The 23,786-nt window shown below is 38.2% G+C and overlaps 1 protein-coding gene and 1 pseudogene across 1 annotated transcript; both read right to left on the bottom strand.

Moving 5' to 3' along the window:
* Positions 1 to 1,135: 1,135 nt before the first annotated feature.
* ELOC (elongin C) lies at positions 1,136 to 19,605 on the bottom strand. Its single transcript, XM_037505260.1, has 4 exons — positions 19,433 to 19,605; positions 6,526 to 6,579; positions 4,506 to 4,649; positions 1,136 to 1,860 (listed from the first exon to the last, which is right to left on the bottom strand). Exons 2-4 carry the CDS (start codon positions 6,527 to 6,529, stop codon positions 1,670 to 1,672), a joined length of 339 nt encoding a protein of 112 aa, XP_037361157.1. The 5' UTR covers positions 6,530 to 6,579; positions 19,433 to 19,605; the 3' UTR covers positions 1,136 to 1,669.
* On the bottom strand, positions 12,667 to 16,367 carry LOC119249637 (quinone oxidoreductase-like; annotated as a pseudogene).
* Positions 19,606 to 23,786: the final 4,181 nt, after the last annotated feature.

Genomic DNA, 23,786 nt, shown 5'->3' with positions numbered 1-23,786 from the left:
CAAGTGTTCATCAAACCTTTCGGTCAATAGAGCCTTTATTAACATGCAAGTACCATTTGCAAGATATACAGGTTTTCCTAATCTTCATTTCAGTTCTATTTCAATGTTTTAAACATAAGGTTACTTCGGAACCTAGCACATAAAGTAACCTACTAAATTGGTCAAAATTAAACTTTACTTCTAGCCATCATCTTGACCTTTCAGATCATCATTTAGGTTTATAATTGGCATAATTTGTCACGATAGACTATAGTTCCTGTACTTGATAATCTTCTATACTAAAATATGTACCAGTATGTCTTAAGAATTTACTACTAAAATATATGCAAGTAACATTTATATTTGAATGCTTTCAATGAGTCAGAAAGTACAGTTAGGTCTTTTAGGATGCAAAATTATTTTTATAAGTCTTTGTTGTTTATGGTTTTTTTCAGTTTCCAGAAAAAATGGTCCATATTGAATCAGTCTAGAAGAACTAAGTTGAAGACTTAAATATTATAGACCCTATAATGACAGCATTGTTTTACTTCAGAGACAATAAACCCAATTCCAGTGCTTCTTTTCCCAATGCCTAAGCAAAGATGTTGGTCAGTTTTTCAAAATCCTTTTTGTTTGCTTAGTATAAAACCTGATTTGACATCCTTCTAAGTTTTATTTCAGTATAAGATACAGAGATTATGGGTGTCAGATTTATTGGGACATATTTTAATTAATAGAAGAGAATCTATATACTATATCAAAGGGTATTGTAAGATTTACACTGCATGTCTCCACATGTTTTTCATACATATTTTATTTGGATGGAGGAAGACTAGGATAGCTCAGAAACGTCTAGCTTTTAAGATCTGGATAAAATTCATAGTGAGTCTTTGAAAACAAATTCAAATAATAAATGAAATCACAAAGACTATGTAAGAAGAATGAATATTGCAAAAAAAGCTTTATAGTAGCTGAAGGTATGTATTCTGGGTTGGCCAAAATGCACAATACACAGGAAATCAAAGGCATAGTTGACCTTTGACCATCTGGCTACAGTTTAAAATGTCACCACTCCAAAACTATACCTTATAATCTTCCAAAACTGCTTTTAAATAAAATTCTTAAGTTGTAGCATTAAACAAAAAGATAAGATACATTTAAACAATACTGCAGTTTATCAAAAGACACATAAGAAACACCAACTCTATGTCCTTGACAGTTATAAAAATCAATTGTTTTGGCTAAGTTATAAACATGTTTATAATGCAATTATTTGCATAACTAGTGATGCTGACAGCTATAAGATCAAGTTTTTAAAAAAACACTAAAAACATAAAAATACATTGCCCCATTATTTACCTGTAGAACATGTTCATTGGTGCCTAATTTTCGGCATTTACTGTATCACCACTGCTCTAATTTTAAAAACCATACCCAAAGGATAAGGCAAAACCCCCTATGAACTGGCATTGTTTATATCTCAGTTTGTGAAAATGTCCTGAATTTGTTGATGTAGCAAACAAATTTCAACTTTGATTGCTATGCAAAAGAACAGAAGATAATCTGCTTTGTAATGAACTTTAAAGTTCGACTGCACATAGGCAACATGCTATATATGAAAAAATTACTAACTGAACTACAGGTATTAAATACTGAAAAAAAGTTAACAGTTTATTATAATTTATTTTATTTAACAATCTAGGAAGTTCGCAGCCATCAGCAGTTCCAGTGCAATTTCAGGTGCAATTGGGAATTCAGGAATCTCGGTGGAGCTGTTGGTGTAGCGAACCTTGTAGGTAAAATACATGCATACTTTTGATAGCACATGTGAAGGGATCTCTCTAAAATTGACTTCATTGGTTTCATTTTCAGCAAACTGACCTGTGAAAGAAAAGGAAAATGTTATGGGCTGAACTGTGTTCCTCCAAACTTCATACACTGAATTTCTAGTATCTAGTACTTCAGAATATAACTATATTTGGAGATAGCATCATTCCCCCTCCCCCTGCCCCCTGTTGATAAGTATTTTAAAAAATATGGGACACTTCATGAATGCTTGCCATCCTTTGCAGATGTTAATCTTGGTATCATTCTAATCTTAGAAGATACACAGAAATAGGGTCTTTGAAGAGGTAAGATAAAATGGGGCTATTAAAAGGCAGGCCCTAATCCAATATGACTGGTAACCTTATAAAAATAAGTTAGGTTACAGACACAGGGAAAACAATGTAAGACACAAGGAGAAAGAAAGCCTTCTATGAGGCAGGGCCAGAGAGTCAAAAAAACAACCCCACCATACCATGGCATCTAACATCTAGCTTCTAGACTATGAGAAAATAAGTTTGTGCTGTTGCAATCACCTTGTTCATAGTACCTTATTATGGCAGCCCTAACACAGTGATACAATATGAAAAGAATAACCCCAACTAGCATTAAACAAAATATGTAACTCTGATTTCTGAGTATCAACATTAAAAAAATTTTTTTTAAGATAGCAATTGAGATTTATCAAGATTGAATTTAAAATTCTAATTCTCTCCCAGAAGTTTAGATACTCTAAGTAGCTTACCACCTCAGAATCTTGTTCTGATTAGTGAAGGTACTAATTTAGACTTTAACAGGCTAGGTTAAAGTTCTTTTTTTTTTTTTTGAGGTAAAATTCATGTAAAAAACTAACCATTTAAAGTATACAATTCAATGTATGTGCAACCACCCACTCTATCTGGTTCCACACTTTCATCATCCAAAAATAAAACCTCTAAGCAATTATTCCCCATTTCCAAATCCCCAGCCTCTGGCAAATACCAAGCCACTTTGGCTCTATGGAATGTCTATTTTGGATAGTTCATTAAAATTAAATTATACAACTTACAAACTTTTGTGTCTGGCTTCTTTCACTTAGCACAATGTTTTGGAGGTGCATCCACACTGCGCCATGTTAGTAACTCATTCCTTTTAATGTAAATACTAGTTTTGGGTGAATATCTTATGCTTCTAAGATAAAACTCTTCAAAATTACACAAAGAAACAATTTTTTAATTAAAATGTTGGCATCCATGGCTTTTTCACCTACAGTATATCCTAGCTTTGCCCAGTAGAAAAGTTTGTATTTTCAAACAATGAGAAACTGCTAGGACCTAGATTAGGGCCCTAAGTACTATTTTGCATTAAAAGAAAACAGTTGTTCTCAGGATTGGGGAGTAATGTTCAAAATGAGTCCAAGAAAGCTTGTTACTATATTATAGAAAGTAGTATAACTATTCAAGATTAAGGGATACATGTCAAAAGGACTCAAGAGTCAATATGATATGGTTCCTTTTGGCATAAAAATGGAGCAACATGAGCGTAAGAATGACTGCACCAGATTGAAAAACATCAAATATAAAAAGCTGCTAATGATATACATGACAGACAAAACACTTCTTACTATAGGAAGATACTAGAGAACTACCTCATTAGTCTGAAAAATATATAAAGGGGAAAAACAAGCATTTATCTTTTCTTTCTGGTATACACTATGTCAGGGCAGCCAAATAGTTCTTTACAGGAGAAATCTAGCTAATAAATGATAGAATTAGGAAACCATTGTTTTGTAATTCCAAATAAAGTACATCTCAGCAATAATTACAATAAATGCTAAAACCATTATATGAAGTCTGAGCAATTGTTCATAGATGCTATCAGTTTGACAGCCCCGGCCTCTGCTAATCAATCCTAACACTGCTAAAAGATGTCATATAACAAGAATACAATAATACCAACTATAAGGTATTCTAGCCTAAAAACATGAATCAGATTCAAGCTGCTAGAGTTCTAATTAAAAATTTGTAAGATAAAAGATTAAACCATATTTGAAGGTAGACACTATAAAAACCTGCTTTTCTCTGTAAAATTGAAGATCTGAAAAGTAAGGGATGGTGCAAAGAGATTACAGATTTTACAAATAAAAAGAAGTATCAGGAGTTTGTTTGGCTTCCATCAACAAACTCTGTATATAACTAGGAGCACAGACACCAGACCTTTTATGGTTAAGAAGTTGATCATGGAAACTAATGGAGGAAAATGATCCTTTATCAATTCAGTCTTACTGAAACTAGAGTAGATAACTGAAAACAGGAAATGGCAAAATCCAATTTTTCCCCACAACACAATACAATAATATATTATTGTTTCTCTTTGAATGTTATTCAACTTGTAAACATTAAAAGCAAAGATATATTAAGACATAATGTACCGGGCCTCCCTGGTGGCGCAAGGGGTTAAGCACAGCACTGTGAAGCTATCTGTAGTCTCTGCAGCACAAGTTTGATCCCTGGCCAGGGAGCAAACCCATATGACGCAGCAGACCTCTCTTTGTCTCACCTGCTGCTCTCCTCAGCAGTGTTTCAGCCAATTTGCCCATTCTGTCCCCTACTCTATCTCTGGTGAGGCCCCCCCCACCCCCGGGCCCCCTGCACCTCTGACCTGTGCCAGTTCTTATAATGCATAAATAAATCTTTAAAAAAAAAAAGATATAATGTACCTACCGGGGCCACTTAACATGGCTTTTATAGTTCCTGAGGTAAGGGCATGTTCTCTTTTTACAATAAATTCATGGCCATCTGAAGATATTAGTTTGACATACATGGCATCAGGGCCTTCACAGCCACCATAGGTTTTTTCTTCTCCATCTAAAGTAAAGTATTAAAATTACTTTCAGATCATAAAATTTATTAATATAGGTCTGCCAAAGCCAACAATTGAGGAACTCAGACTAGAAACATTTCTGGAAGGAAAAAGCAACCCAAGAGTTTAAAGTTTTTAATTCCTTATTTATTCTCTAAACATTTTTCAATGTCAGAATAAACTCTACGTACCAGTACTTTAAGTATTATCATTTTCTTTTTGTGACACACAAATTTGAAGACTAAGACAAAATACTCAGAACTAAGACAAAATACTCAGATAGGAAAACTTACGTATGTCATATAAGCTCAACTTTGACAAGCCCATATTGTTAGGGCTTCCTTTTGAGGTGAGAAGATAAGAGTGTGTAGATGTTACTCTAATGTTAACAGCCACAACCTTTCCCTCCCCTCACCATCACCACAGTAGTTAACTCAACAGAACATTTTTTGGGGGGTATGTATGTCTGCATATCCCTTTAAGATCTTTCCTCGCATACATTAACACAATTTTTGCAACTTATGATAAAAGAATTTTAATATTTATGGCTACCAATATCTGAAAGTATTTTAAGGCTTATTCTAAAAATTCAGGAAATCCTGGAAAAGGGAAGTACAGAAGCTGAAATACTATTCAGATAAAACCTCCATTTACTCATTTATTTAATAGTCAATTTAGAAATCTCTAAAATTAGATTAATAAATATCAAAATCACTTATATACTACTGTTATCAAAAAATGTTTAATCTGCGGGCCTCCTTGGTGGCTCAGGGGTTATAGTCTCAGAGCTATCAAACTATCACCAGCCACTGTGGCCTGAGTTCAGTCCCCACACAGGGAGTTAACCCACATATGGCACAGCAGACCTCTCCTGTCTTGCCTGCTGTTCCCCTCAGCAGTGTATCTCCGTAGATCCACCTGTTTTGCTCCCCACTCTGTCTCTGGTGAATCCTCTCACCTCCCCCGCCCCCACCTTTGGCCTATACCCCAGTCCGTCTGCATAAATAAATAAAAATCTTAAAAAAATGTTTAATCTGAATCTAATCAGAAGGAAACACTCAAGATAAATCTAAATTAAAATAGTCACAAAAGATATCACTTCCTCAACCACCCAAAATAGGGAACTATTTTTAAACACAAAGATACACGGGGAAAACAAAAGTGGTAAAACATTAACAATTAGAAAAGGCTATGCAATTTATTATTTTTTGTAATTTTCCATAATAAAACGCTGGGTCAAGTCAAGTAAAGTCTAAATTACTGGGCCTCCCCTGGTGGCGCAGGCGGTTGAGCGCAGCGCTGTGAACCTGTCCACAGCCTCTGCAGCCCCGGTTTGATCCCGGCTGGCCGGCAAGGGTCCCACATGGCGCGGCAGACCTCTCCTGTCACGCCCGCTGCTCCTCTCAGCAGTGTATTTTGTCAGTCTGCCTGTTCTGTTACTGGCTCTGTCTCTGGTAAATCCTCTCCCCCTCCCGCGCATCTGGCCTGTACCCGGGTTCTTGTATAAATAAATAAATGAATCTTAAAAAAAAAAGTCTAAATTACTGACACTTATAGTATGCAGATTTTTAGCAGTTTTTGCCAACCCTGGAGAGCAAAAATTTATACTTTCAGTATTTTTTGCAAGCTAATCCATTATTTAGTATGTCTGTTGGGAAAGTTTCCAGTTTCTTAACAATTACTTCCAGACAATCCCTAAGAATCACAAGTTATATTTGGCACAATGTTACAGATCTGTCTTTCAGAAATAAACTGCTGATTTAAACAACTAATTTCTATCTACACTTTTTCTTACTTACATTCACTGATTTCTGAAGATCTATTGTTGAGAAGGAAACTGAGCCTCTACTCGAAACACAAAGTTATTTTCATATAACTTACCCATTGTGTTCTTATGAAATTCCACTTCACTTCCAGAGGAACTTTGGTAGTATCCTGAAAATATAACAATGCTATATTATTTAATATGTCCTTGGTGTTACAGATTTAAGACTTTTCCCTGTGCAATGCAAGAGTTTCTCTGTCACCACAATGTGGAACATCAAGCTTCTGAACATCTGAGAAAGAATGATGATGACCCCCCCAGAACAGTAAAGCCTAAATACTTATTTGTTCTTATTTTTTTCTTTTAAGGTAATTATTCTAACAGCAGTTAAGAATACAGATATTGTTCCTTAGGACGGAACTTTAAGGAGATTCTTGGCTTTTATTATCTTTGCATGCTGCATCTACTAGATATTGGTAGACTCTGAAGCAAGTATTTGCTGAATGAAGGGTAGTATGATAAATCCAAGGGTATGAAGTATCTTTCAGGAGAATGAAAAAGGCAAGGTTTGTCGTAAGTGTGCACATCTGTAATACATTTTATTATCCATTGCTTCTGCATTTAGGCGATTAAGGTTCTGACATTTAACAATGAAGTAGTTAAAAACAGGGCGCACATTTTCAATAACTTATGTTTTAACAGTATTTTTTCAAAGGAGGATTTTATTTATAACACTTTTGTAAGTCATCATCCCAAAAACAGCATATCCTAATGAAACTATTAAGAATTTCCTTCTATTCCCGACTCTGTCTATGGTGAATCTTCTCACCCTCCTGTGCCTCTGGCCTGTACCCCAGCTATTGTATAAATAAAAAATGTATTTAAAAAAAAAGAATTTCCTGACCAATATTTTAATTCTACTTTAAGGAAATGAACCTAAACATATTTAGAACAAGAAAGGTACTTGGAGGTAACCCATGTAATTCCTCAACTCAACATGATCAACATACAAAGAGGTGGAATGATTTGTTTTAGGCGATGACAGCGGAAGTAGAAATCAAATCTGTTAGTCTAGAACACTTGCCAAGCATGGAGGGAGTTATCTAAAGTATCATTTCTTATGTGCCATAAATTTATAGCCTACTGATAGCCCAATATGTGGTGGTAAAGATTGCACTGAATGCCTCGCATACATTATCTTACTTTAAAACACTTCCACAGGGGAGTTAATATTCCCATTTTAGAGAGGAGGAAATAGTAAGAGATTGCTACTTGCTCAGCTTCTACAGCTTAAGTGGCAGTATGATTTAAACCTACGAAGGTTTACTTTAGAGGCCACACTCGCTTCCATTATTCTATGCTACCATGGCAAAAAATTTTGAGTTAAAAAATCTTTTTGAGTTAAAACATCTTTTCTACTACTGTGGAGAGCTGCTGATATACATTCTTAGACAGTTGTCTGAAATTATAAAGATGTACTGTCCTTTTATGATTATAGGCAATTAAAAAATTCACCAGTCATTATTTTCTTGTTTTGAAAGCATTCCTTTAAAAACAAAATAAAAACAACAACAAAATATACTGGAAAAAAAATCTACTGGAAAAGTTAGAATAAGATTTTCTATCTGAAAATCTCCAGGGCAAAACATCTAGGATGTTTACTTAATTAGTGGGAGCTAAGCAACTATGCAAAAGTTACATCTTAGAAGCCCTTTGGGTAGCAACACATTTCTTAATATAGTAAGTCAATTCCACATTTTATACAATAAGGGTAAAGGGGTAGGGGTGAGCCACTCCATCACTAACAAAGAGAGTAAGCTGACATTTAAAGAGTAAATCTAATTCACCAATAGAGAAGTTACAAACACTTTAAATGATTAAATTTAGATGTAACCCACAAATTGCCCACAGAAATCTAAGTTTGGGGTTACAAAAATCTGTTTAAATATTTGAACTTTTATTCTGTAACTAAATCGAGTTCTAGAAATATGAATTAGATAGGTAAAAGCAAGTGGGTGACATATGGGTTAAGAAAAGGTCTAGGCAGAAGTCAGAGCATTAACTAAGCAAGACTTGAGATGTTACTGTGCTGTATAGTGATATATATATAAACAATACTTTTATAGTGTTTTTCTATTTTTTGGTAATAAACAGAAATGCTAGCAGAGCCTAGGGCTTAAATTGAATTTAGTTAAATCTAGCATCATTAAACATTGAAAAAAATTTTTTTATTTTACCAGCAACTCACAAGAACAGCGCCATTCCTTTTCTGATTTGAAATGTTACTTTTATCACATACTATACTACTACAGAGATTTTTGGACTATATTATGTTCCATCAATCTGTTTATACCAGTCAATATCCCCACTGGTTTAATTACAATAGTGTGAAAAACTTGTTTTGCTAAATGGTTGCGCAAAACCATTTTGTTCTTACTCTCAGGTCAACTTTAGGTAGGTACTTCATAGTTTCCATTATGAATGGGATCTGGTTTCCTATTATACTTTTTGAAAGGTTATTATTGTTGTTCTGGAGAAAAACTTTTAAATTCAGTAAGCTGACCTTGTATTCCATCATCTTAACAGAACTAATTTTTTAAAAATGAGATGTTTGGATTACTTGAATAGAACACAGAGCAACAGCTACAAATCTGTTCTTTGTATTTTTGTCTTTTTACATTACTTATTTGGAGGGAAAAAGGGTCAGATGTCTAACTGATAGCATTCATAAAAATGCTGATTAAAGAACCAAATGAAAGAAAAACAGTAAACTGGAAAAACAGATGAAAGAATTTTTTTTTTAATAGCTCACAGGCTATATAAAAAAAGTTGAGGGCCTCCCTGGTGGCGCAAGGGCTGAAGTTGCAACTTATGAAGCTGTCCGCAGCCTCTTCAGCACGAGTTCGATCCCCTGGCCAGCCAGGAAGCAACCTACCTGGCCCAGCAGACCTCTCCTGACTTGCCTGCTGCTCCCTTCAGCAGTGTACTTCGGTCAATCTGCCTGTTCTGTTCCCCACTCTGTCTCTCGTGAATCCTCTCACCCCGCCACACCTCTGGCCTGTACCCCAGCTCTTGAATGAATGCATGCATAAATAAATCTTTTTAAAAAATAGGCTAGGGGGCCTCCCCAGTGGCGCAGAGGTTGAGCGCTGGGTTGCGAAGCTGCCCGCAGCCTCTGCAGGGCCAGTTCTATCCCCGGCTGCTCCCCGGCCACCGGCGGAGGGTCCCACATGGTGCGCAGACCTTTCCTGCCACCCGCTGCTCCCCTCAGCAGTGTACTTCGGTCCTTGTGCCTGCTCTGCTCCCCGCTCTGGCTCTGGTGAATTCTCTCATCCTTCCGTGCTTCTGACTGTACCCAGTACTTGTATAAATAAATAAATAAATAAATAAATCTAAAATAAAAAAAAAAAAAAAAAAAAGGCTAGGGCCTCCCTGGTGGCACAAGGTAAGGTGCAGCACCATGAAGCTATCCGCAGCCACTGCAGCACGTGTTCTATCCCCGGCCAGGGAACTGACACACATGGTGCAGCAGATGTCTCCTGACTCGCCTGCTGCTCCCCTTAGCAGTGTATTTTAGTCAATCCACCTGTTCTGTTCCCCATTCTGTCTCTGGTGAATCCTCTCACCCCCACACCTCTGACCTGTACCCCGGTTCTTGTATGCATAAATAAATCTTTAAAAAAAAAAAAACAGGCTATGTAGAGTTACTAAAATTATGGGGCATCAAAAAGGAATAAGTTAAATTTCTAACAACATGGAAATATCAAGAAAAATGGAATTTTTAAAAAAGTAGATTAGAATGCTTAGTTATGGCTTCTTAATTATTAACCTTATATTTTCTGGAGATAAATAAAATGCATAAAAATGACATGTTCAAAAGTATAAATAACTAGAAAAATAACTATAGATTATGAGGCTGATGCACTGCCCACTAGATAACTGCAACAGTATGAATGAAAACATTGATGACTATTATTTAAAACTCATTTAAAAAAATGTGCACAACCAAGAATCTCATAAAGGGAACTATCATTAGTCTAAGTATGCTCAATTTGGAAAACAAAGAAACCACTGACCAAAATTTATCTCATGGCTTTGGCCATGAAATACAAATTGCAGAAGTTAGGATGCAATTCCATTTTGTAAAAAGACATCAAAATATCCTGTCGAGAATATGCAGTATCACTGAATCATATTGCTCGAGAGTTAAATCTCACTCTGGCCTATTCCATTTATACTTAACAATTGCATAGGGAATCACCTTAATACTTTTAGTGACTAGTCCCCACTCGCCATCTTTTTCCTTCATTGTGGAATTTTTAGCTTTCTTTACTATTAGATACAAAAGCTTCATAGCTGCCTTCTAAGTGTCTTTTGAGATGTCTTTTGTGATGTTTTTTTTTTTTATCTCCCTTCTAGCTGTTAAGTTTCCACAGGTCAGGTGATATCCAGTGTAACTGTGGTTATGTGATAATGTTAAAATGAAACGTCATATAATAAATACCATCTACTACCAGTACAGGGGGGTGGTGTGGACCACAGACAACAATCACTTCTAAAAGAAGTTTTAGAACTTCACACTGGAAAATAAAACTAAGTGAATTAAGGCATGACTAGGAAAAAAAAAATCTCTTCAACAAAAAGCTGGATGAACTGGAAAATTATATGGAAAATAGCTTTACTACTATCTCAGACCATACACAAAAAATCAGCTTGAGATGGTTCTGTTAAATTTAAAAGGTAAAACAATAAAGTTACTACAAGAAAATGGAATTATGTTCATGAGAGCAATATAGGTAAAGATTTCTCAGAGAAGATATTAAAACAAGCCACAAAAGAAACTGATAAAGTGGATTTTACCAAAATAAAACATTTTTTCCCCTTCCAGGTAAACAAAGGCTTTAATTTCTTCTAGAAATGCAGGTTACCATATCATTAAGCAAAAAGCTGATCATACCTGTGTATAAAATTCAGTTGTTCACTAATTTAAATAAAAACATATGACCCCCCATCACATAAACAGATAACTCTTTTTTTTTTATAGAGGCATGTTTTATTTATTTATTTGTTTGTTTGTTTGTTTGTTTTTGTTTATACATGCACTGGGTGCAGTCAGAAGCAGGAGGGTGAGAGAATTCACCAGAGCCAGAGCGGGGAGCAGAGCAGGCAGAAGGACCAAGGTACAATGCTGAGGGGAACAGCGGGCGGCAGGAAAGGTCTGCGCGCCATGTGGGACCCTCCTCCGGTGGCCGGGGAGCAGCCGGGGATTGAACCCGCGCTGCAGAGGCTGCGGGCAGCTTTGCAACCCGGCGCTCAACCACTGCGCCGCCACCGGGGAGGCCCAAACAGGTAACTCTTAAGTCTAGTTTGAAAATCTAATCAATCAGCAAGTTATCTATTTAAAGACCTAGTGCTTAGTATTCTATTATACCCAAAGACAAGGCTGCTATCTTTACAGCATTTATGAGTCATTGGTAATCAACCATTAACATAGCAAATCTTCTAATATGTTGGGAAATAAAAACTAATTTCTCTGAAAGTTTTTTATTCCTACTTTCCCAAGAGACTTCCAGATCCAGACAGATTAGTTTGGAAAAGGAGTTCTTTTTAGTCCAGAAAACCTTTAGAGTATAAAGCAAGGCTAATCAGACACTTAAAAAAACCTTTAGGGCCTCCCTGATGGCCTAGGGGTTAAGTCTCAGCACCATCACCTATAAGGCCTCAGTTCGATCACGGCCAGGGAGCTAAACCCCACATATGGCACAGCAGACCTCTCCTGTATTGTCCGTTGCAAGTGTATTTAGCAGTGTATTTCAGTAGATCGGCCTGTTCTCCCCACTCTGTATCAGGTGAATCCTTTCGCCCCCCCCACCTGCACCTCTGGCCAGTTCTTCTACCCCCCTAAAAGATAAAAAAAATTAAAAACAAAACAAAACAAAAAAAAAAACCCTTTACAGGGAGAAGTGGGCTTGGAAATCAAGTAATCTTATTCCTAATTAACATGTTTTAGTCAAAGGTATGGAATTAATGACCAAAAATCAGTTAGGAATTTATTTAATGCACCCCAATGTCAAATAACCATAAACATTCTATTTTCTAGTATGACTCAATTCAGTGTAGAAAGTATACAAACATAGCCAGCTACAAAGTAAATTGTACTTCCATGATATGAGCTCTAAAAATAAATCTTTTTAATATAAGAAAATCACTGAAGCAAATGAATCTAATTAAAGCAAAAATAACAAGTAAAACTAGGGTAAGAAACTTCTAATTACATAGGAAGAATATGAAAGAATTAATCACTGTAAAAGAAGAATCACTTTTTCAGTAGCCCCACTGCCATGAATCCTATTTTCATGAGCTTGGACCACCTTCTCCACTGGATACTGAGAACCTATTACAGGTCTCAACCAACCAATTTCCATTCCAGTATAAAGAGTTACTGCAAATTACTGAAATTTCTGCTTGGCTAACAAATAGAGAGAAACCCCAATATGCTAGATTTCTTTACCATGATGGCCCATGGTTTTATTTCAATAAGACCTCAGCTGCCAACAACTATTACTGGCCTCCATATGACAGAAGATTCAAATCTTTTACTGAGATTTACAATAGCTAACATTTCAATTACCACCTTGATTCCATATTCACCAACAGATTTCTTAATTTTATTAATATAATTTACTTCTCCAGGATTAAATCCTTCATGGGCTACAAGTTTTGCAAAAAGATGTTTTCTCTTTTCTTAGTTCTAGCTGTGCCTAAAACCTTTCAGCCATAACGCCAGTGATTTGGCATGCTGCTAGTCTAACTCCTCCACTAGCCCCACAAACCAGAACACTTTCTCCAGCTCTCACACAAGCACTGTGAAACCACTTGATAAGCAGTAAAACATGGGATTCTAATGGTGGATTCTTGTTTAAAGTTCAGCTTTTCTGGCAGTGTGTAAACAGTGTAGTTTGCTGCAAGAGCATATTCTGCACAGTTCACCAATGAGTGTGCTGCTAGTGAAAATTGCCACCTTTCTTGACAGCTTCTATTACCCTAGTTACATCTGCACCAGAACTATAACAAGTTAAGATTGGTTTTCTACTATAATCTCTACTACAGATATGTCCACCTGGCTTATACCACATGCAAGGACTTTGATTAGAACCCGATGGACTTTTGGAAATGGTACTGTAACACTGGACTGAAATTTCAAGACTTCTGGTCCACCAAATTAAAAAACTCTTAATGGCTGCCATCTACTTCTGTCTAGTCGCTATAGTGATCTGGATACCAGCTCTAAATTAGGGAATCAAAACTTGAATAGGTTTGCTTGGATTCCACAGGAAAAGAGGGAGGGCATTAAAAAGTTTGTCAAAGTGCAACACCCATTCATGATAAAAGCCCTTGAAATTCTTGGGATACAAGGAACATACCTCAACATCATAAAGGCCATCTATGACAAGCCAACAGCCAGTATCATTCTCAATGGTGAAAAGCTGAAAACAATTCCATTAAGATCTGGAACAAGACAAGGATGTCCACTCTCACCACTGCTTTTCAATATAATACTGGAAGTCCTAGCCAGAGCAATAAGAGAAAGACATACAAGGAATCCAAATAGGAAAAGAAGTCAAACTATCATTATTTGCAGATGATATGATAACATACATAGAGAACCCCAAAATTTCCACAGAAAAACTAATTCAACTCATCAATCAATTCAGTAAAGTGGCAGGATACAAAATCAACACGCAAAAGTCAGTAGCCTTCCTATACACAAACAATAAATCTGAAGAAGAAATAAAAAAAACCATCCCTTTTATTATCAAAACAAAAAAATCAAATATTTGGGAATAAATCTAACAAAAGAGGTAAAGGACCTATACAAAGAAAACTATAAAACACTGTTAAAAGAAATAGAAGAAGACACAAAGAAATGGAAAGACATCCCCTGCTCATGGATTGGAAGAATAAACATTATTAAAATGGCCATCCTACCAAAAGCAATCTACAGATTCAATGCTATTCCAATCAAAATTTCAATGTCATTCTTCAAAGAAATAGAACAATTATTGATGAAATTCATATAGAATCACCAAAAACCCCGAATAGCCAAAACTCTACTGAAAAAAAAAGAAGGAAATGGAGGCATCACACTCCCAGACTTCAAACTATATTACAAAGCCATAATCATCAAAACTGCATGGTATTGGAACAAGAACAGACATACAGACCAATGGAATCGAATAGAAAATCCAGAAATAAACCCACAGATTTATGGTCAACTAATCTTTGACAAAGGAGCGAAGACTATGCATTGGAGCAAAGAAAGTTTGTTCAATAAATGGTGCTGGGAAAACTGGGTCGCTACATGCAAAAGAATGAAGCTTGACCACTACCTCACACCATACACAAAAATCAACTCAAAATGGATTAAAGAACTAGACATAAGACCTGAAACCATAAAATACATAGAAGGAAATATAGGAGAAACACTACGGGATTTGCACATCAAAGACATCTTTACAGACACATCACCCAAAGCAGTGATAGTGAAGGCAAAGATAAACAGCTGGGACTACATCAAATTAAAGAGCTTCTGCACAGCAAAAGAGACAATAACAAAAACAAAGAGAAACCCCACCAACTGGGAGAACATTTTTACACCCAACACTAATGATAAAGGACTGATCACAAAAATCTGCAAAGAGCTGATGAGACTCAGCAACAACAAAGAAAATAATCCAGTCAAAAAATGGGCAGAAGAGCTAAAAAGAAACTTCTCTGAAGAGGAAATGCAAATGGCCAACAGACATATGAAAAAATGTTCAACATCACTTGTAATCAGGGAAATGCAAATCAAAACTACCATGAGATACCATCTCACACCAGTGAGAATGGCACATATTAAAAAAACTAGCAACAACAAATGTTGGTGAGGGTGTGGAGAAAAAGGAACTCTTCTGCACTGTTGGTGGGAGTGCAAACTGGTCCAACCACTATGGAGAGCTGTGTGAAGATTTCTGGGCTTACTAAACATAGAGCTTCCATATGATCCAGCAATTCCACTCCTAGGTATTTACCCAAAGGACACAGAAACATCAATTCCAAAGAACACCTGCACCCCTATGTTTATAGCAGCACTGTTTACAATAGCTAAGCTTTGGAAACAGCCCAAATGCCCAAAAATAGATGACTGGATCAAGAAGATGTGGTACATATACACCATGGAATATTACTCAGCATTCAAAAAAGATAAACACATGCAATTTGCAGCAACATGGATGGCGTTGGAAGGGATCATGCTCAGCGAAATAAGCCAAAAAGAAAAAGAAAAATACCGGATGGTCTCACTCATAGCAGGAATCTAGAAAACTTAAATAAGGGACCAGGAAAATGAATATAAGAAAGTGAAAATCAAAATCAACAAAAAACTATGAACCAGAGACACTTTTTGGGGGGCGGGGGGGAGGGATTGGGGTCAGAATGGGGCGTTTGCAATTGTATGGGGGAATATAAAAATAAAATTTATTATTTAAAAAAAAAAAGTTTGTCAAAAAACACCACGAAGAAACTGAAGACAAGCCACAAACTTTGAGAAAATATTCACTATATATGACAAAGGATCTGTATTCAGAGTCAATTAATGGAAATCAATAATAAAAAAAAAATCAGTGAATAATTGGGCAAGGTTCAAAGTGCTAAAATTAAAAGGCCTTAACAACTGTTGGAGAAAATATGGAGCAAACAACTCTCACATATTGCTGATGGAAATATAAAATGTCATAATTTTTTTTGAAAATTGTTTGGCAGTTTCTTAAAGCATACTTCTAATTTATGATCCAGCAATTCTATTTCTAAGTATTTATCCAAGAAATAATTTGCACGCGCGCGCGCACACACACACACACACACACACACTATCACAGCAGTTTACATATAAAGGGGAATTTACCCAGATGTCCATGGCAACAGAATGAACACACAAGCTATGACCTATTTATACAGAGAAGTACTAGCAAAAAGGGATAATCTACTGATATAAAATTGGTGGATGAATATCATAAATAATATATTGAGTGAAAAAAGTCAAACAAAAAGTACACTATATAAAATCTAGAACAGGCAAAAGGAACCTATGGTGATCGATTAGTGGTTGCTACTGGAGGAATAATTTAGTAAGGAGTATTGAGGCAACTTTCTAAAGTGATGAAAAGACTGGGTCTTGGCACAAGGGGTTAAGCACAGCACTGTGAAGCAATCTGCAGCCTCTGCTGCACCAGTTGGATTCCTGGCCTGCCAGGGAGCAGCCCACATGGTGCAGCAGAACTCTCCTGTCTCATTCACTGCTCCGCTCAGTACTGTATTTCAGTCAGTCTGCCTGTTCTCTTCCCCATTCTGTCTCTGCTGAATCCTCTCACTCCTGTGCACCCCAGCTCTTGTATGCATAAAAAAACAAATCTTAAAAAAAAAAAAAAGGACCGAGTCTTGATAACCCCTTGTGAAAACTAAATGATACACTGAGCATTTAAAGGTACATAACTTATGTAAGACTTTTAAAACACTTGTTGATGGTTTTTCTGAAATTTAGCCATCTTTCCTCTAAAGATATAATCTAGAATCATTTTCTGCTAATCATTTTTTTTAAATTAAACAAAATCTTGGACATGTTTGGTGTGGGGAAAGGGGAGGAATTTAGCAATCCCAAAGAAAAGTAAATCTGAGACTATAAATCTGTTAAGTGAACAGCCATAAAAGAGGCTTTTGATCTGAGTGTCAATAAATGGAGGTGTTTTTACAAGCCAAACTGGAAGAGAGGGTGAATCAGGCAAGTAAATAGTATGAGCCAAGTCAGAAGGATGCACACTTAGTAAATTCAGTGCAGTTACTGGAAGGTCACATCTGAATTTCTTTTTGAATTTCTATCTTGAGGCCCAGACAGATTAAGTGGTCAGACTTGTTTCTTCATCTCTCAATGAGGAAACTGCACGCTTGTTCACCCAGATACACAAAACAGTTCATTCTTTAAAAAATTTTGTCCCAGGGGTGAAAGCAACAATGATTTGGCTCCACCTTCAAATTACATTCCAAATCAAACAACTGCTCACAAACTTCCAACTTTTACTTTTCTTACAATTCAACCTAGAGTCTCTAGCTCAAGCTAAGGTATCTCAACTGTGCTACTGAGCTTTCTTAAAAGCTGGTTTCCCACTTTCCTACAATTTGGTCTATTCACCACTCAGCAACTAGTCATCTAAAGGATAAATTAAATGTTATTTCTCTGCACGAAATCCTTTAACAGCTTCTCATAGAAAGAAAAGGTCCATAAAGCTCCATCTTAGTCTAGCTAACCACTTGGGTTCATCTCCCTCCACTCTTCCTTCACTAAGCTCCAAATACAGGAGACTTCTAGTATTATAATAGGTCAAGTTCATTACCTCTTTAAGGCCTTTGCATTTGTAGCTATTGCCAGGTTAGAAGCTCTTGCTTCAGATCTTCCACATCATTCACTTATCCAGCAAAAACAACTTGGGAGGTAGCTCTTTTCAAACTATCAAAACCAAGATCCCATTCTAGCCACTCTAACTCAGTAACTTTAATCTTGCTATATTTTCCTCACATTTATCACTACCTTAAGCTATATTTGTTTACTTATTATATAGTCTTATCTCCTTCCCCAAGTTCCATGAGAGGCAGGCTTAGTATAGTGCTCTAGCACATGTTCAAGAAATATTTGAGTGTATGATACTATTGTTTTCCTAATCTCCATGGCTTGACATTTCAGGCGTCAATGGATGGGCCTTTTCTGATTTCATATAATAATGGAGTAGTAAACATTTAGAACAGGCCAGCTAAAATGGATCAACACATATCAGGGTAAATGCAAAACATTTTCTGGATTTCGGATTACTGAAAAATCCTCCCCTAAACCTCAAACAAAAATTTTATTTACCAAGTAAACAAATACTACTTGGTATATAAGGTTGATTATAACTTCTGAATAGTTTAACTGCCTAATAATGCAGAATTACCATGCGGTAATGAAACAGGCATTTTCTCTTTGCAACAAATTGTACATTTTTGATCCGTATAGGTATTAGATAAATCTCATACTTCAAAAAAAGGTTAATCATTTAAAAATCAATTTCAAAACACCAAATCATCACTGACAATAATCACTTAATAAATGTCCACGATGTGTAGAACCATAGTTGTTTCCATGCCATTTTATTTCCAGAGTGATTCCAACAGTGATGTTTCAACATAATGAACAATTTTAGGAGACCAAAGAGTCCTCATTTCAGCCCATAAGCAGAAAGTGAAACAACTATTTGGGGACCAAAAAGCAAATCTAGCAGTTTGAAAATGAGATTTTAAAACTCTAAAGGACTTTGTTTTCTACACTGATGGCCAAGCAGAGCAGAAATGATCACATTAAAGACACGAGTTCCGTAGCCATATATTCCTAAACAGATTTTAGTTCCATAAGAAAACTCAGTGACCACAGTAATCGACACTAGACACCTCCTTTCAGACGACTGCCAGGTGGATGCATGAAAGCCCCAAACCAAGTTCAGCAGAGATCACCCAACAAGTTGCCCAGGAGGTAAAGTTCCCCGGGTTCCGTAGTTGAAAAGAGCGTGAGCGAGGACCCTCTTATATGACTAGGGAGACTCCGAGAAAAGAACGACTCTTAAGCGCATTCGGGGAAATAAAGGAAAAGCGACAGAGCTGCCATGCTCCTAAGTCTACTCTCCCCGCACTCGGTTCAGAGAAAGCCCAGGATCGCCAGCCGCCACTCCTCCTTCCACCCCTTTCCTAGCCCACCCAGCAGCGCCGGGAGAGGTCCCGACGCCCTCTGCTCCCCTCCCCCAAACCAGGAGCAGAGGAGGCCCCAAGAGCTTGAAAGCTTCCGTTCCTTCCCCGCCCAAACGCGAAGGGGTGAGGAGTCGGATTGCAAGCGCTCCCAGTCCGATTCTCCGTTCTCTACGCGGACCTCGAACTCCGTTCCCATCCCAGCCCGAGACTCACTCGTCAGCTTCACAGCCACCGCAGTCGCAGCACCGGGTCCCCGCGCACCGGCACAGCCCCTGCTCCAGGGCCGCACCCCCACCCCCAGCTGCCTGGCGCGGTGAGTTCCGGGGCAGTTGGAAAATCACTTCCGCCGGGTCACCGACGCTTTCTGCGACGCGCGGGAGATCAGTACTTGCTAAGGCGGGGACGCGTTGTCGCTTTATTTGACCCGGAGGAAGTGCGTAACGTCCCCCTCCCTGCTTCCACCCTACCACAGGACTGGCTAGGAGGGTCTCTGACAATTTCAGCCAATCCGATTCTGGGTCTTCTGATCCCAGCATGCAATGTCAACCCTAATCCGATTTCCGCTGGGACAGCATTCTCTAAAAAGTGCTGGGGAAAGAGGGCGGGGCCCAAGGCAGCAGTGCATCTTGGGATTTGTAGTTTCTCCTGCTGGTACTGTCGGTGTTGGCGGTGACAGGACCGCATCTTGGGACTTGTAGTTTCTCACCCGGGGCGGGGGTGGTGGGGTGGGGGTGGGGTTAAGATTTTGGTGATTTTAGGCATTGTCCATGCCTGTCATTTGGAGGTAATCCTGAATGTTGGAATATTATCTGCAGAGGAAAGGTCGAAAAGTGGGAGCGCAGCTTTTATGCTAACAAGATAGTGCTGTTTATAAAATAGAGTCCGTCTTTTGTGAAAAGTTTCTATCGTGTTGAAAGCATCCCAATGGCTTGCGCAATTGGCTGGTCACATTTCCTCTCTTCCGATAACATTCAATGTTATCTGAAAGATGACCACGCCCCCACCCTGGGAGCATTTCTTGAATGCTGGACATTTACGTTATTTCCATTTTAAAATCATTTTAACTAATCCTGTGTTCAGTATCTCAATAGAAGTCTTTGACCATGTTTCTGATTATTAGAATATGAATGTTTTAAAAAATCTTAATAGCCTGTTGACAAATTCTTTTCTGGAAAGATTCTTCTAGTACTTCCCCCACCTTCCCAAGTCCTCCCAGCTCTGGCGTTGCCCAGCTTCCCTGCGTTCTGAGTTCATTCACAGAAATTCCCGGCGTCTGCTACCAGTGCTCAGTTCTGAGACCTCCTCTGCCCCTACACTGTGCCTCCTCTGCCCCTACACCCCTACTTCCTCCTCTCTTGACCCGCCTATCCTTTCTACTTGCTTTTAAGATAAAGTTCCAAGTATCCTTCCTGGAAGATGAAACAGCTAAATAAAATTCACCCTCTGTTTTCAGAACTTGGTACAAAGGAAATGTAGGACCGACATTCAACTTTGCAGATTGCTCAGCTAGACATTGTGTAAAATGTACACAAAAGGGAAACACAGGCTGTCAAGATTTGCTTAACAAGTTAATGACTTTAGCCTGAAAGATGTTTTTTGTTTTCTTGACAAAGGGTACTGCTTCTTGAGAACTAATCGCAAGAATGAAAAACTAGATTAACTTTTAAATGCCTTTTTAAAAATTATTAAACAAAAAATCACTGGTTGTAATGGTAGCTCAGAATAGTTTGGTGGGGACTAGAGGCAATGGGGGTAAGAGGAGGGTGTGGGCACATTTTTAATTCTTTACCAGAGGTGGTTTCTCTCCCTGTTACCTTTTTTTTATTTTAATTTTTTTAAAAATAATTTATTTATTTATACAAGCACTGGGTACAGTCAGAAGCGTGGGAGGGTGAGAGAACTCACCAGAGCCAGAGCGGGGAGCAGAGCAGGCAGAAGGACTGAAGTACACTGCTGAGGGGAGCAGCGGGCGGCAGGAGAGGTCTGCCTCTCCTGGGACCCTCACCCGGTGGCCGGGGAGCAGCCGGGCATCGAACCGGAGCTACAGAGGCTGCAGGCAGCTTCGCAACCCAGCGCTCAACTGCTGAGCCACCAGGGAGGCCCAACTCACTGCATTATCACCATCTAAAGGCTCACTATGTTATTTGCTTTGAAAAATGATAGAATTTCCAGGTGAGGATACCCGGGTTGTATATATAATATGCTAGCTGAAGGTTGTTTTTCCTTGCACATCTGTCACGAGCGTGATAGATAAGCTTCAGTCAGAAGTTGGCTCTCAAAGAGAATTTTATTCCTGTATTGGTCACACACACACTTAAGTTCATATAGGCAAGCCAACTCCAAGTTCCCAAAGTACCTTTGACAGAAGACAGTAGTCGCGAAGTCCTTAGGCCGTGGAAGTCTCTAGGCTCGAGGGCCCGCAGTGCGGATGGTCTCTCAGGATGTTGAGCTGATAGGCAGCTTGTGCCTCTGTCAGGGAGCGGGTCGCCGGGAGCAGAGCCTGGAAGTGCAGGTCGGTTGAGCGCGGAGCTGGAGCGAGGAGAGGTTTCCGCTGGAGAGCGAGTCTGAGTCCAAAGGGAGGCAGCGAGCTGGACTCCGCAAGAGTAGCCTCCGGTAAGCCTTTTGCTCCGAGCCAGTTTTTAGGACAGCTCTGAGTCTACTTCAGGTAGCTGCTCCTTTTATACCTTCTTATCAGGTTTAGGCTCAGGCACCATCTGCTTTATCAGTCTTTAACACTCAGTATGTGGCCTCAGCTACTTTCACTCACAGTGCTCGCAGGCACCTTAATATTTTCAGTTTTACTTGTAAGTTTTATATGTTCGTTACATTTATATAATACAAAGGCGTGTATATGGTTCTGTATATTATTTACTTTCCAACTTTACTAAGCTAAATAACTAAACCATTGTATCTAAGTTCTCAGAAAGCAACCATTTTAATGGCTGTGTAGAACCACATTCTCTAGGGCCTCCCTGGTGGCCTAAGGGGGTAATTCTCAGCACTGTGGCGCTATCAGCAGCCACTGCAGCCGCACTAGTTCCATCCCCAGCCACGGAGCAAACCCACTTGGCACAGCAGACCTCTCCTGTTTTCTCGCTGCTCCCCTCGGCAGTGTATTTCAGTACATCTGCCTGTTCTGTTCCCCACTTAGCCTCTGGTGAATCCTTTCACCCCCTTACTGCGCCTCCCCCCTCAGTTCTTGCATGCATGCATAAATAAAATAAATCTTTAAAAATATTTTAAAAAGAACTACATTCTCTAAATGGATCATAGATTCCCTTGCATTCCTTGAATGCTGGACATTTACGTTATTTCCATTTTAAAATCATTTTAACTAATGCTGTGTTCAGTGTCTCAATAGAAGTCTTTGACCATGTTTCTGATTATTAGAATATGAATGTTTTAAAAAATCTTAATAGCCTGTTGACAAATTCTTTTCTGGAAAGATTCTTCTAGTATATGCTTTAAACCAGTATGTATTTAGGGTTCTTACTAATATACTATCTTTACCATTCTTTTTCTTTTAATTTTTCCAGCATGCCATGTGGTCCTTCAGTTCACCTTAAAGGAGGGAAAGGGGCTGGTGTATGAAAAGGAAAGGCAGCCAAAAGTAAAACAAAAGTTACAATAATGGTGATCATCCCTTCTACAAGAGATGTCCATTTTCTTTTCTTTTTTTTTTTAATAGAGGCATGTTTGTTTATTTATTTATTTATTTGTTTGTTTGTTTGTTTGTTTATACATGCACTGGGTACAGTCAGAAGCGCGGGAGGGTGAGAGAATTCACCAGAGCCAGAGTGGGGAGCAGAGCAGGCAGAAGGACCGAAGTACACTGCTGAGGGGAGCAGCGGGCGGCAGGAGAGGTCTGCGCGCCATGCGGGACCCTCCTCCGGTGGCCGGGGAGCAGCCAGGGATCGAACCGGCGCCGCAGATGCTGCGGGCAGCTTCGCAACCCAGCGCTCAACCGCTGCGCCACCGGGGAGGCCCGAGATGTCCATTTTCAACTTTGCCATCAACCCATCTTTAATTATTTTTCTTTATTGAAGAAACATTGGTTGACAGTGATGTATAGAATTTAGGGGAATAGGTGCAGCCCCATCTTTAAATGGAACTTCTCAGATAATATAAGTAATATATCTAGTGATAGGCTTATTTTTATTAACAGCCTTAGTACTATTCTAAAAGCCTATTGATGTAATTTATAATTAAAAAATCATTAAAAATAATAAATTTTCCTAAATTACTAGAATTGAGAAATCTATTTAACCATAAGTAACATTTCCATGTAAACTATAGCAGAGTTTTCATAATATACTCTCATTTTATTATTTACAGACTTTGAGACATAGACTAATGTTACCAATGTCATTTGCTTATTGCAATTGAAGGAGAAATTAAGCTTAACAGAAGATTAAAAATTCAGGTTCTCTTAGATATTGTTGAGGTCATTTGGTAATTGGCTCTAATGCCTTAGTAACCTAATTAAACAAAACAAAACCAACTCCTGAAATGCCTCAAGTATAAGAGGAACAACGAATTACAAATAGATAAGTAGGCTTTCCCAAAT

The sequence above is a fragment of the Talpa occidentalis genome, unplaced genomic scaffold (genome assembly GCF_014898055.3).
Source record: "Talpa occidentalis isolate TD23 unplaced genomic scaffold, MPIMG_talOcc4v2.1, whole genome shotgun sequence".
Lineage (NCBI taxonomy): Eukaryota > Metazoa > Chordata > Mammalia > Eulipotyphla > Talpidae > Talpa > Talpa occidentalis.
The sequence above is the reverse complement of the archived record's forward strand: the minus strand, read 5'-3'. Positions and strand labels throughout refer to the sequence as shown.

Bases quoted from the DNA above. Each gene is read 5' to 3' on its own strand.
- ELOC (XM_037505260.1), bottom strand. The intron at 1,861-4,505 runs GTAGGTACATTA...TTTCTTTCACAG, and splicing joins AGCCATGTTAAGTGGCCCCG to GTCAGTTTGCTGAAAATGAA.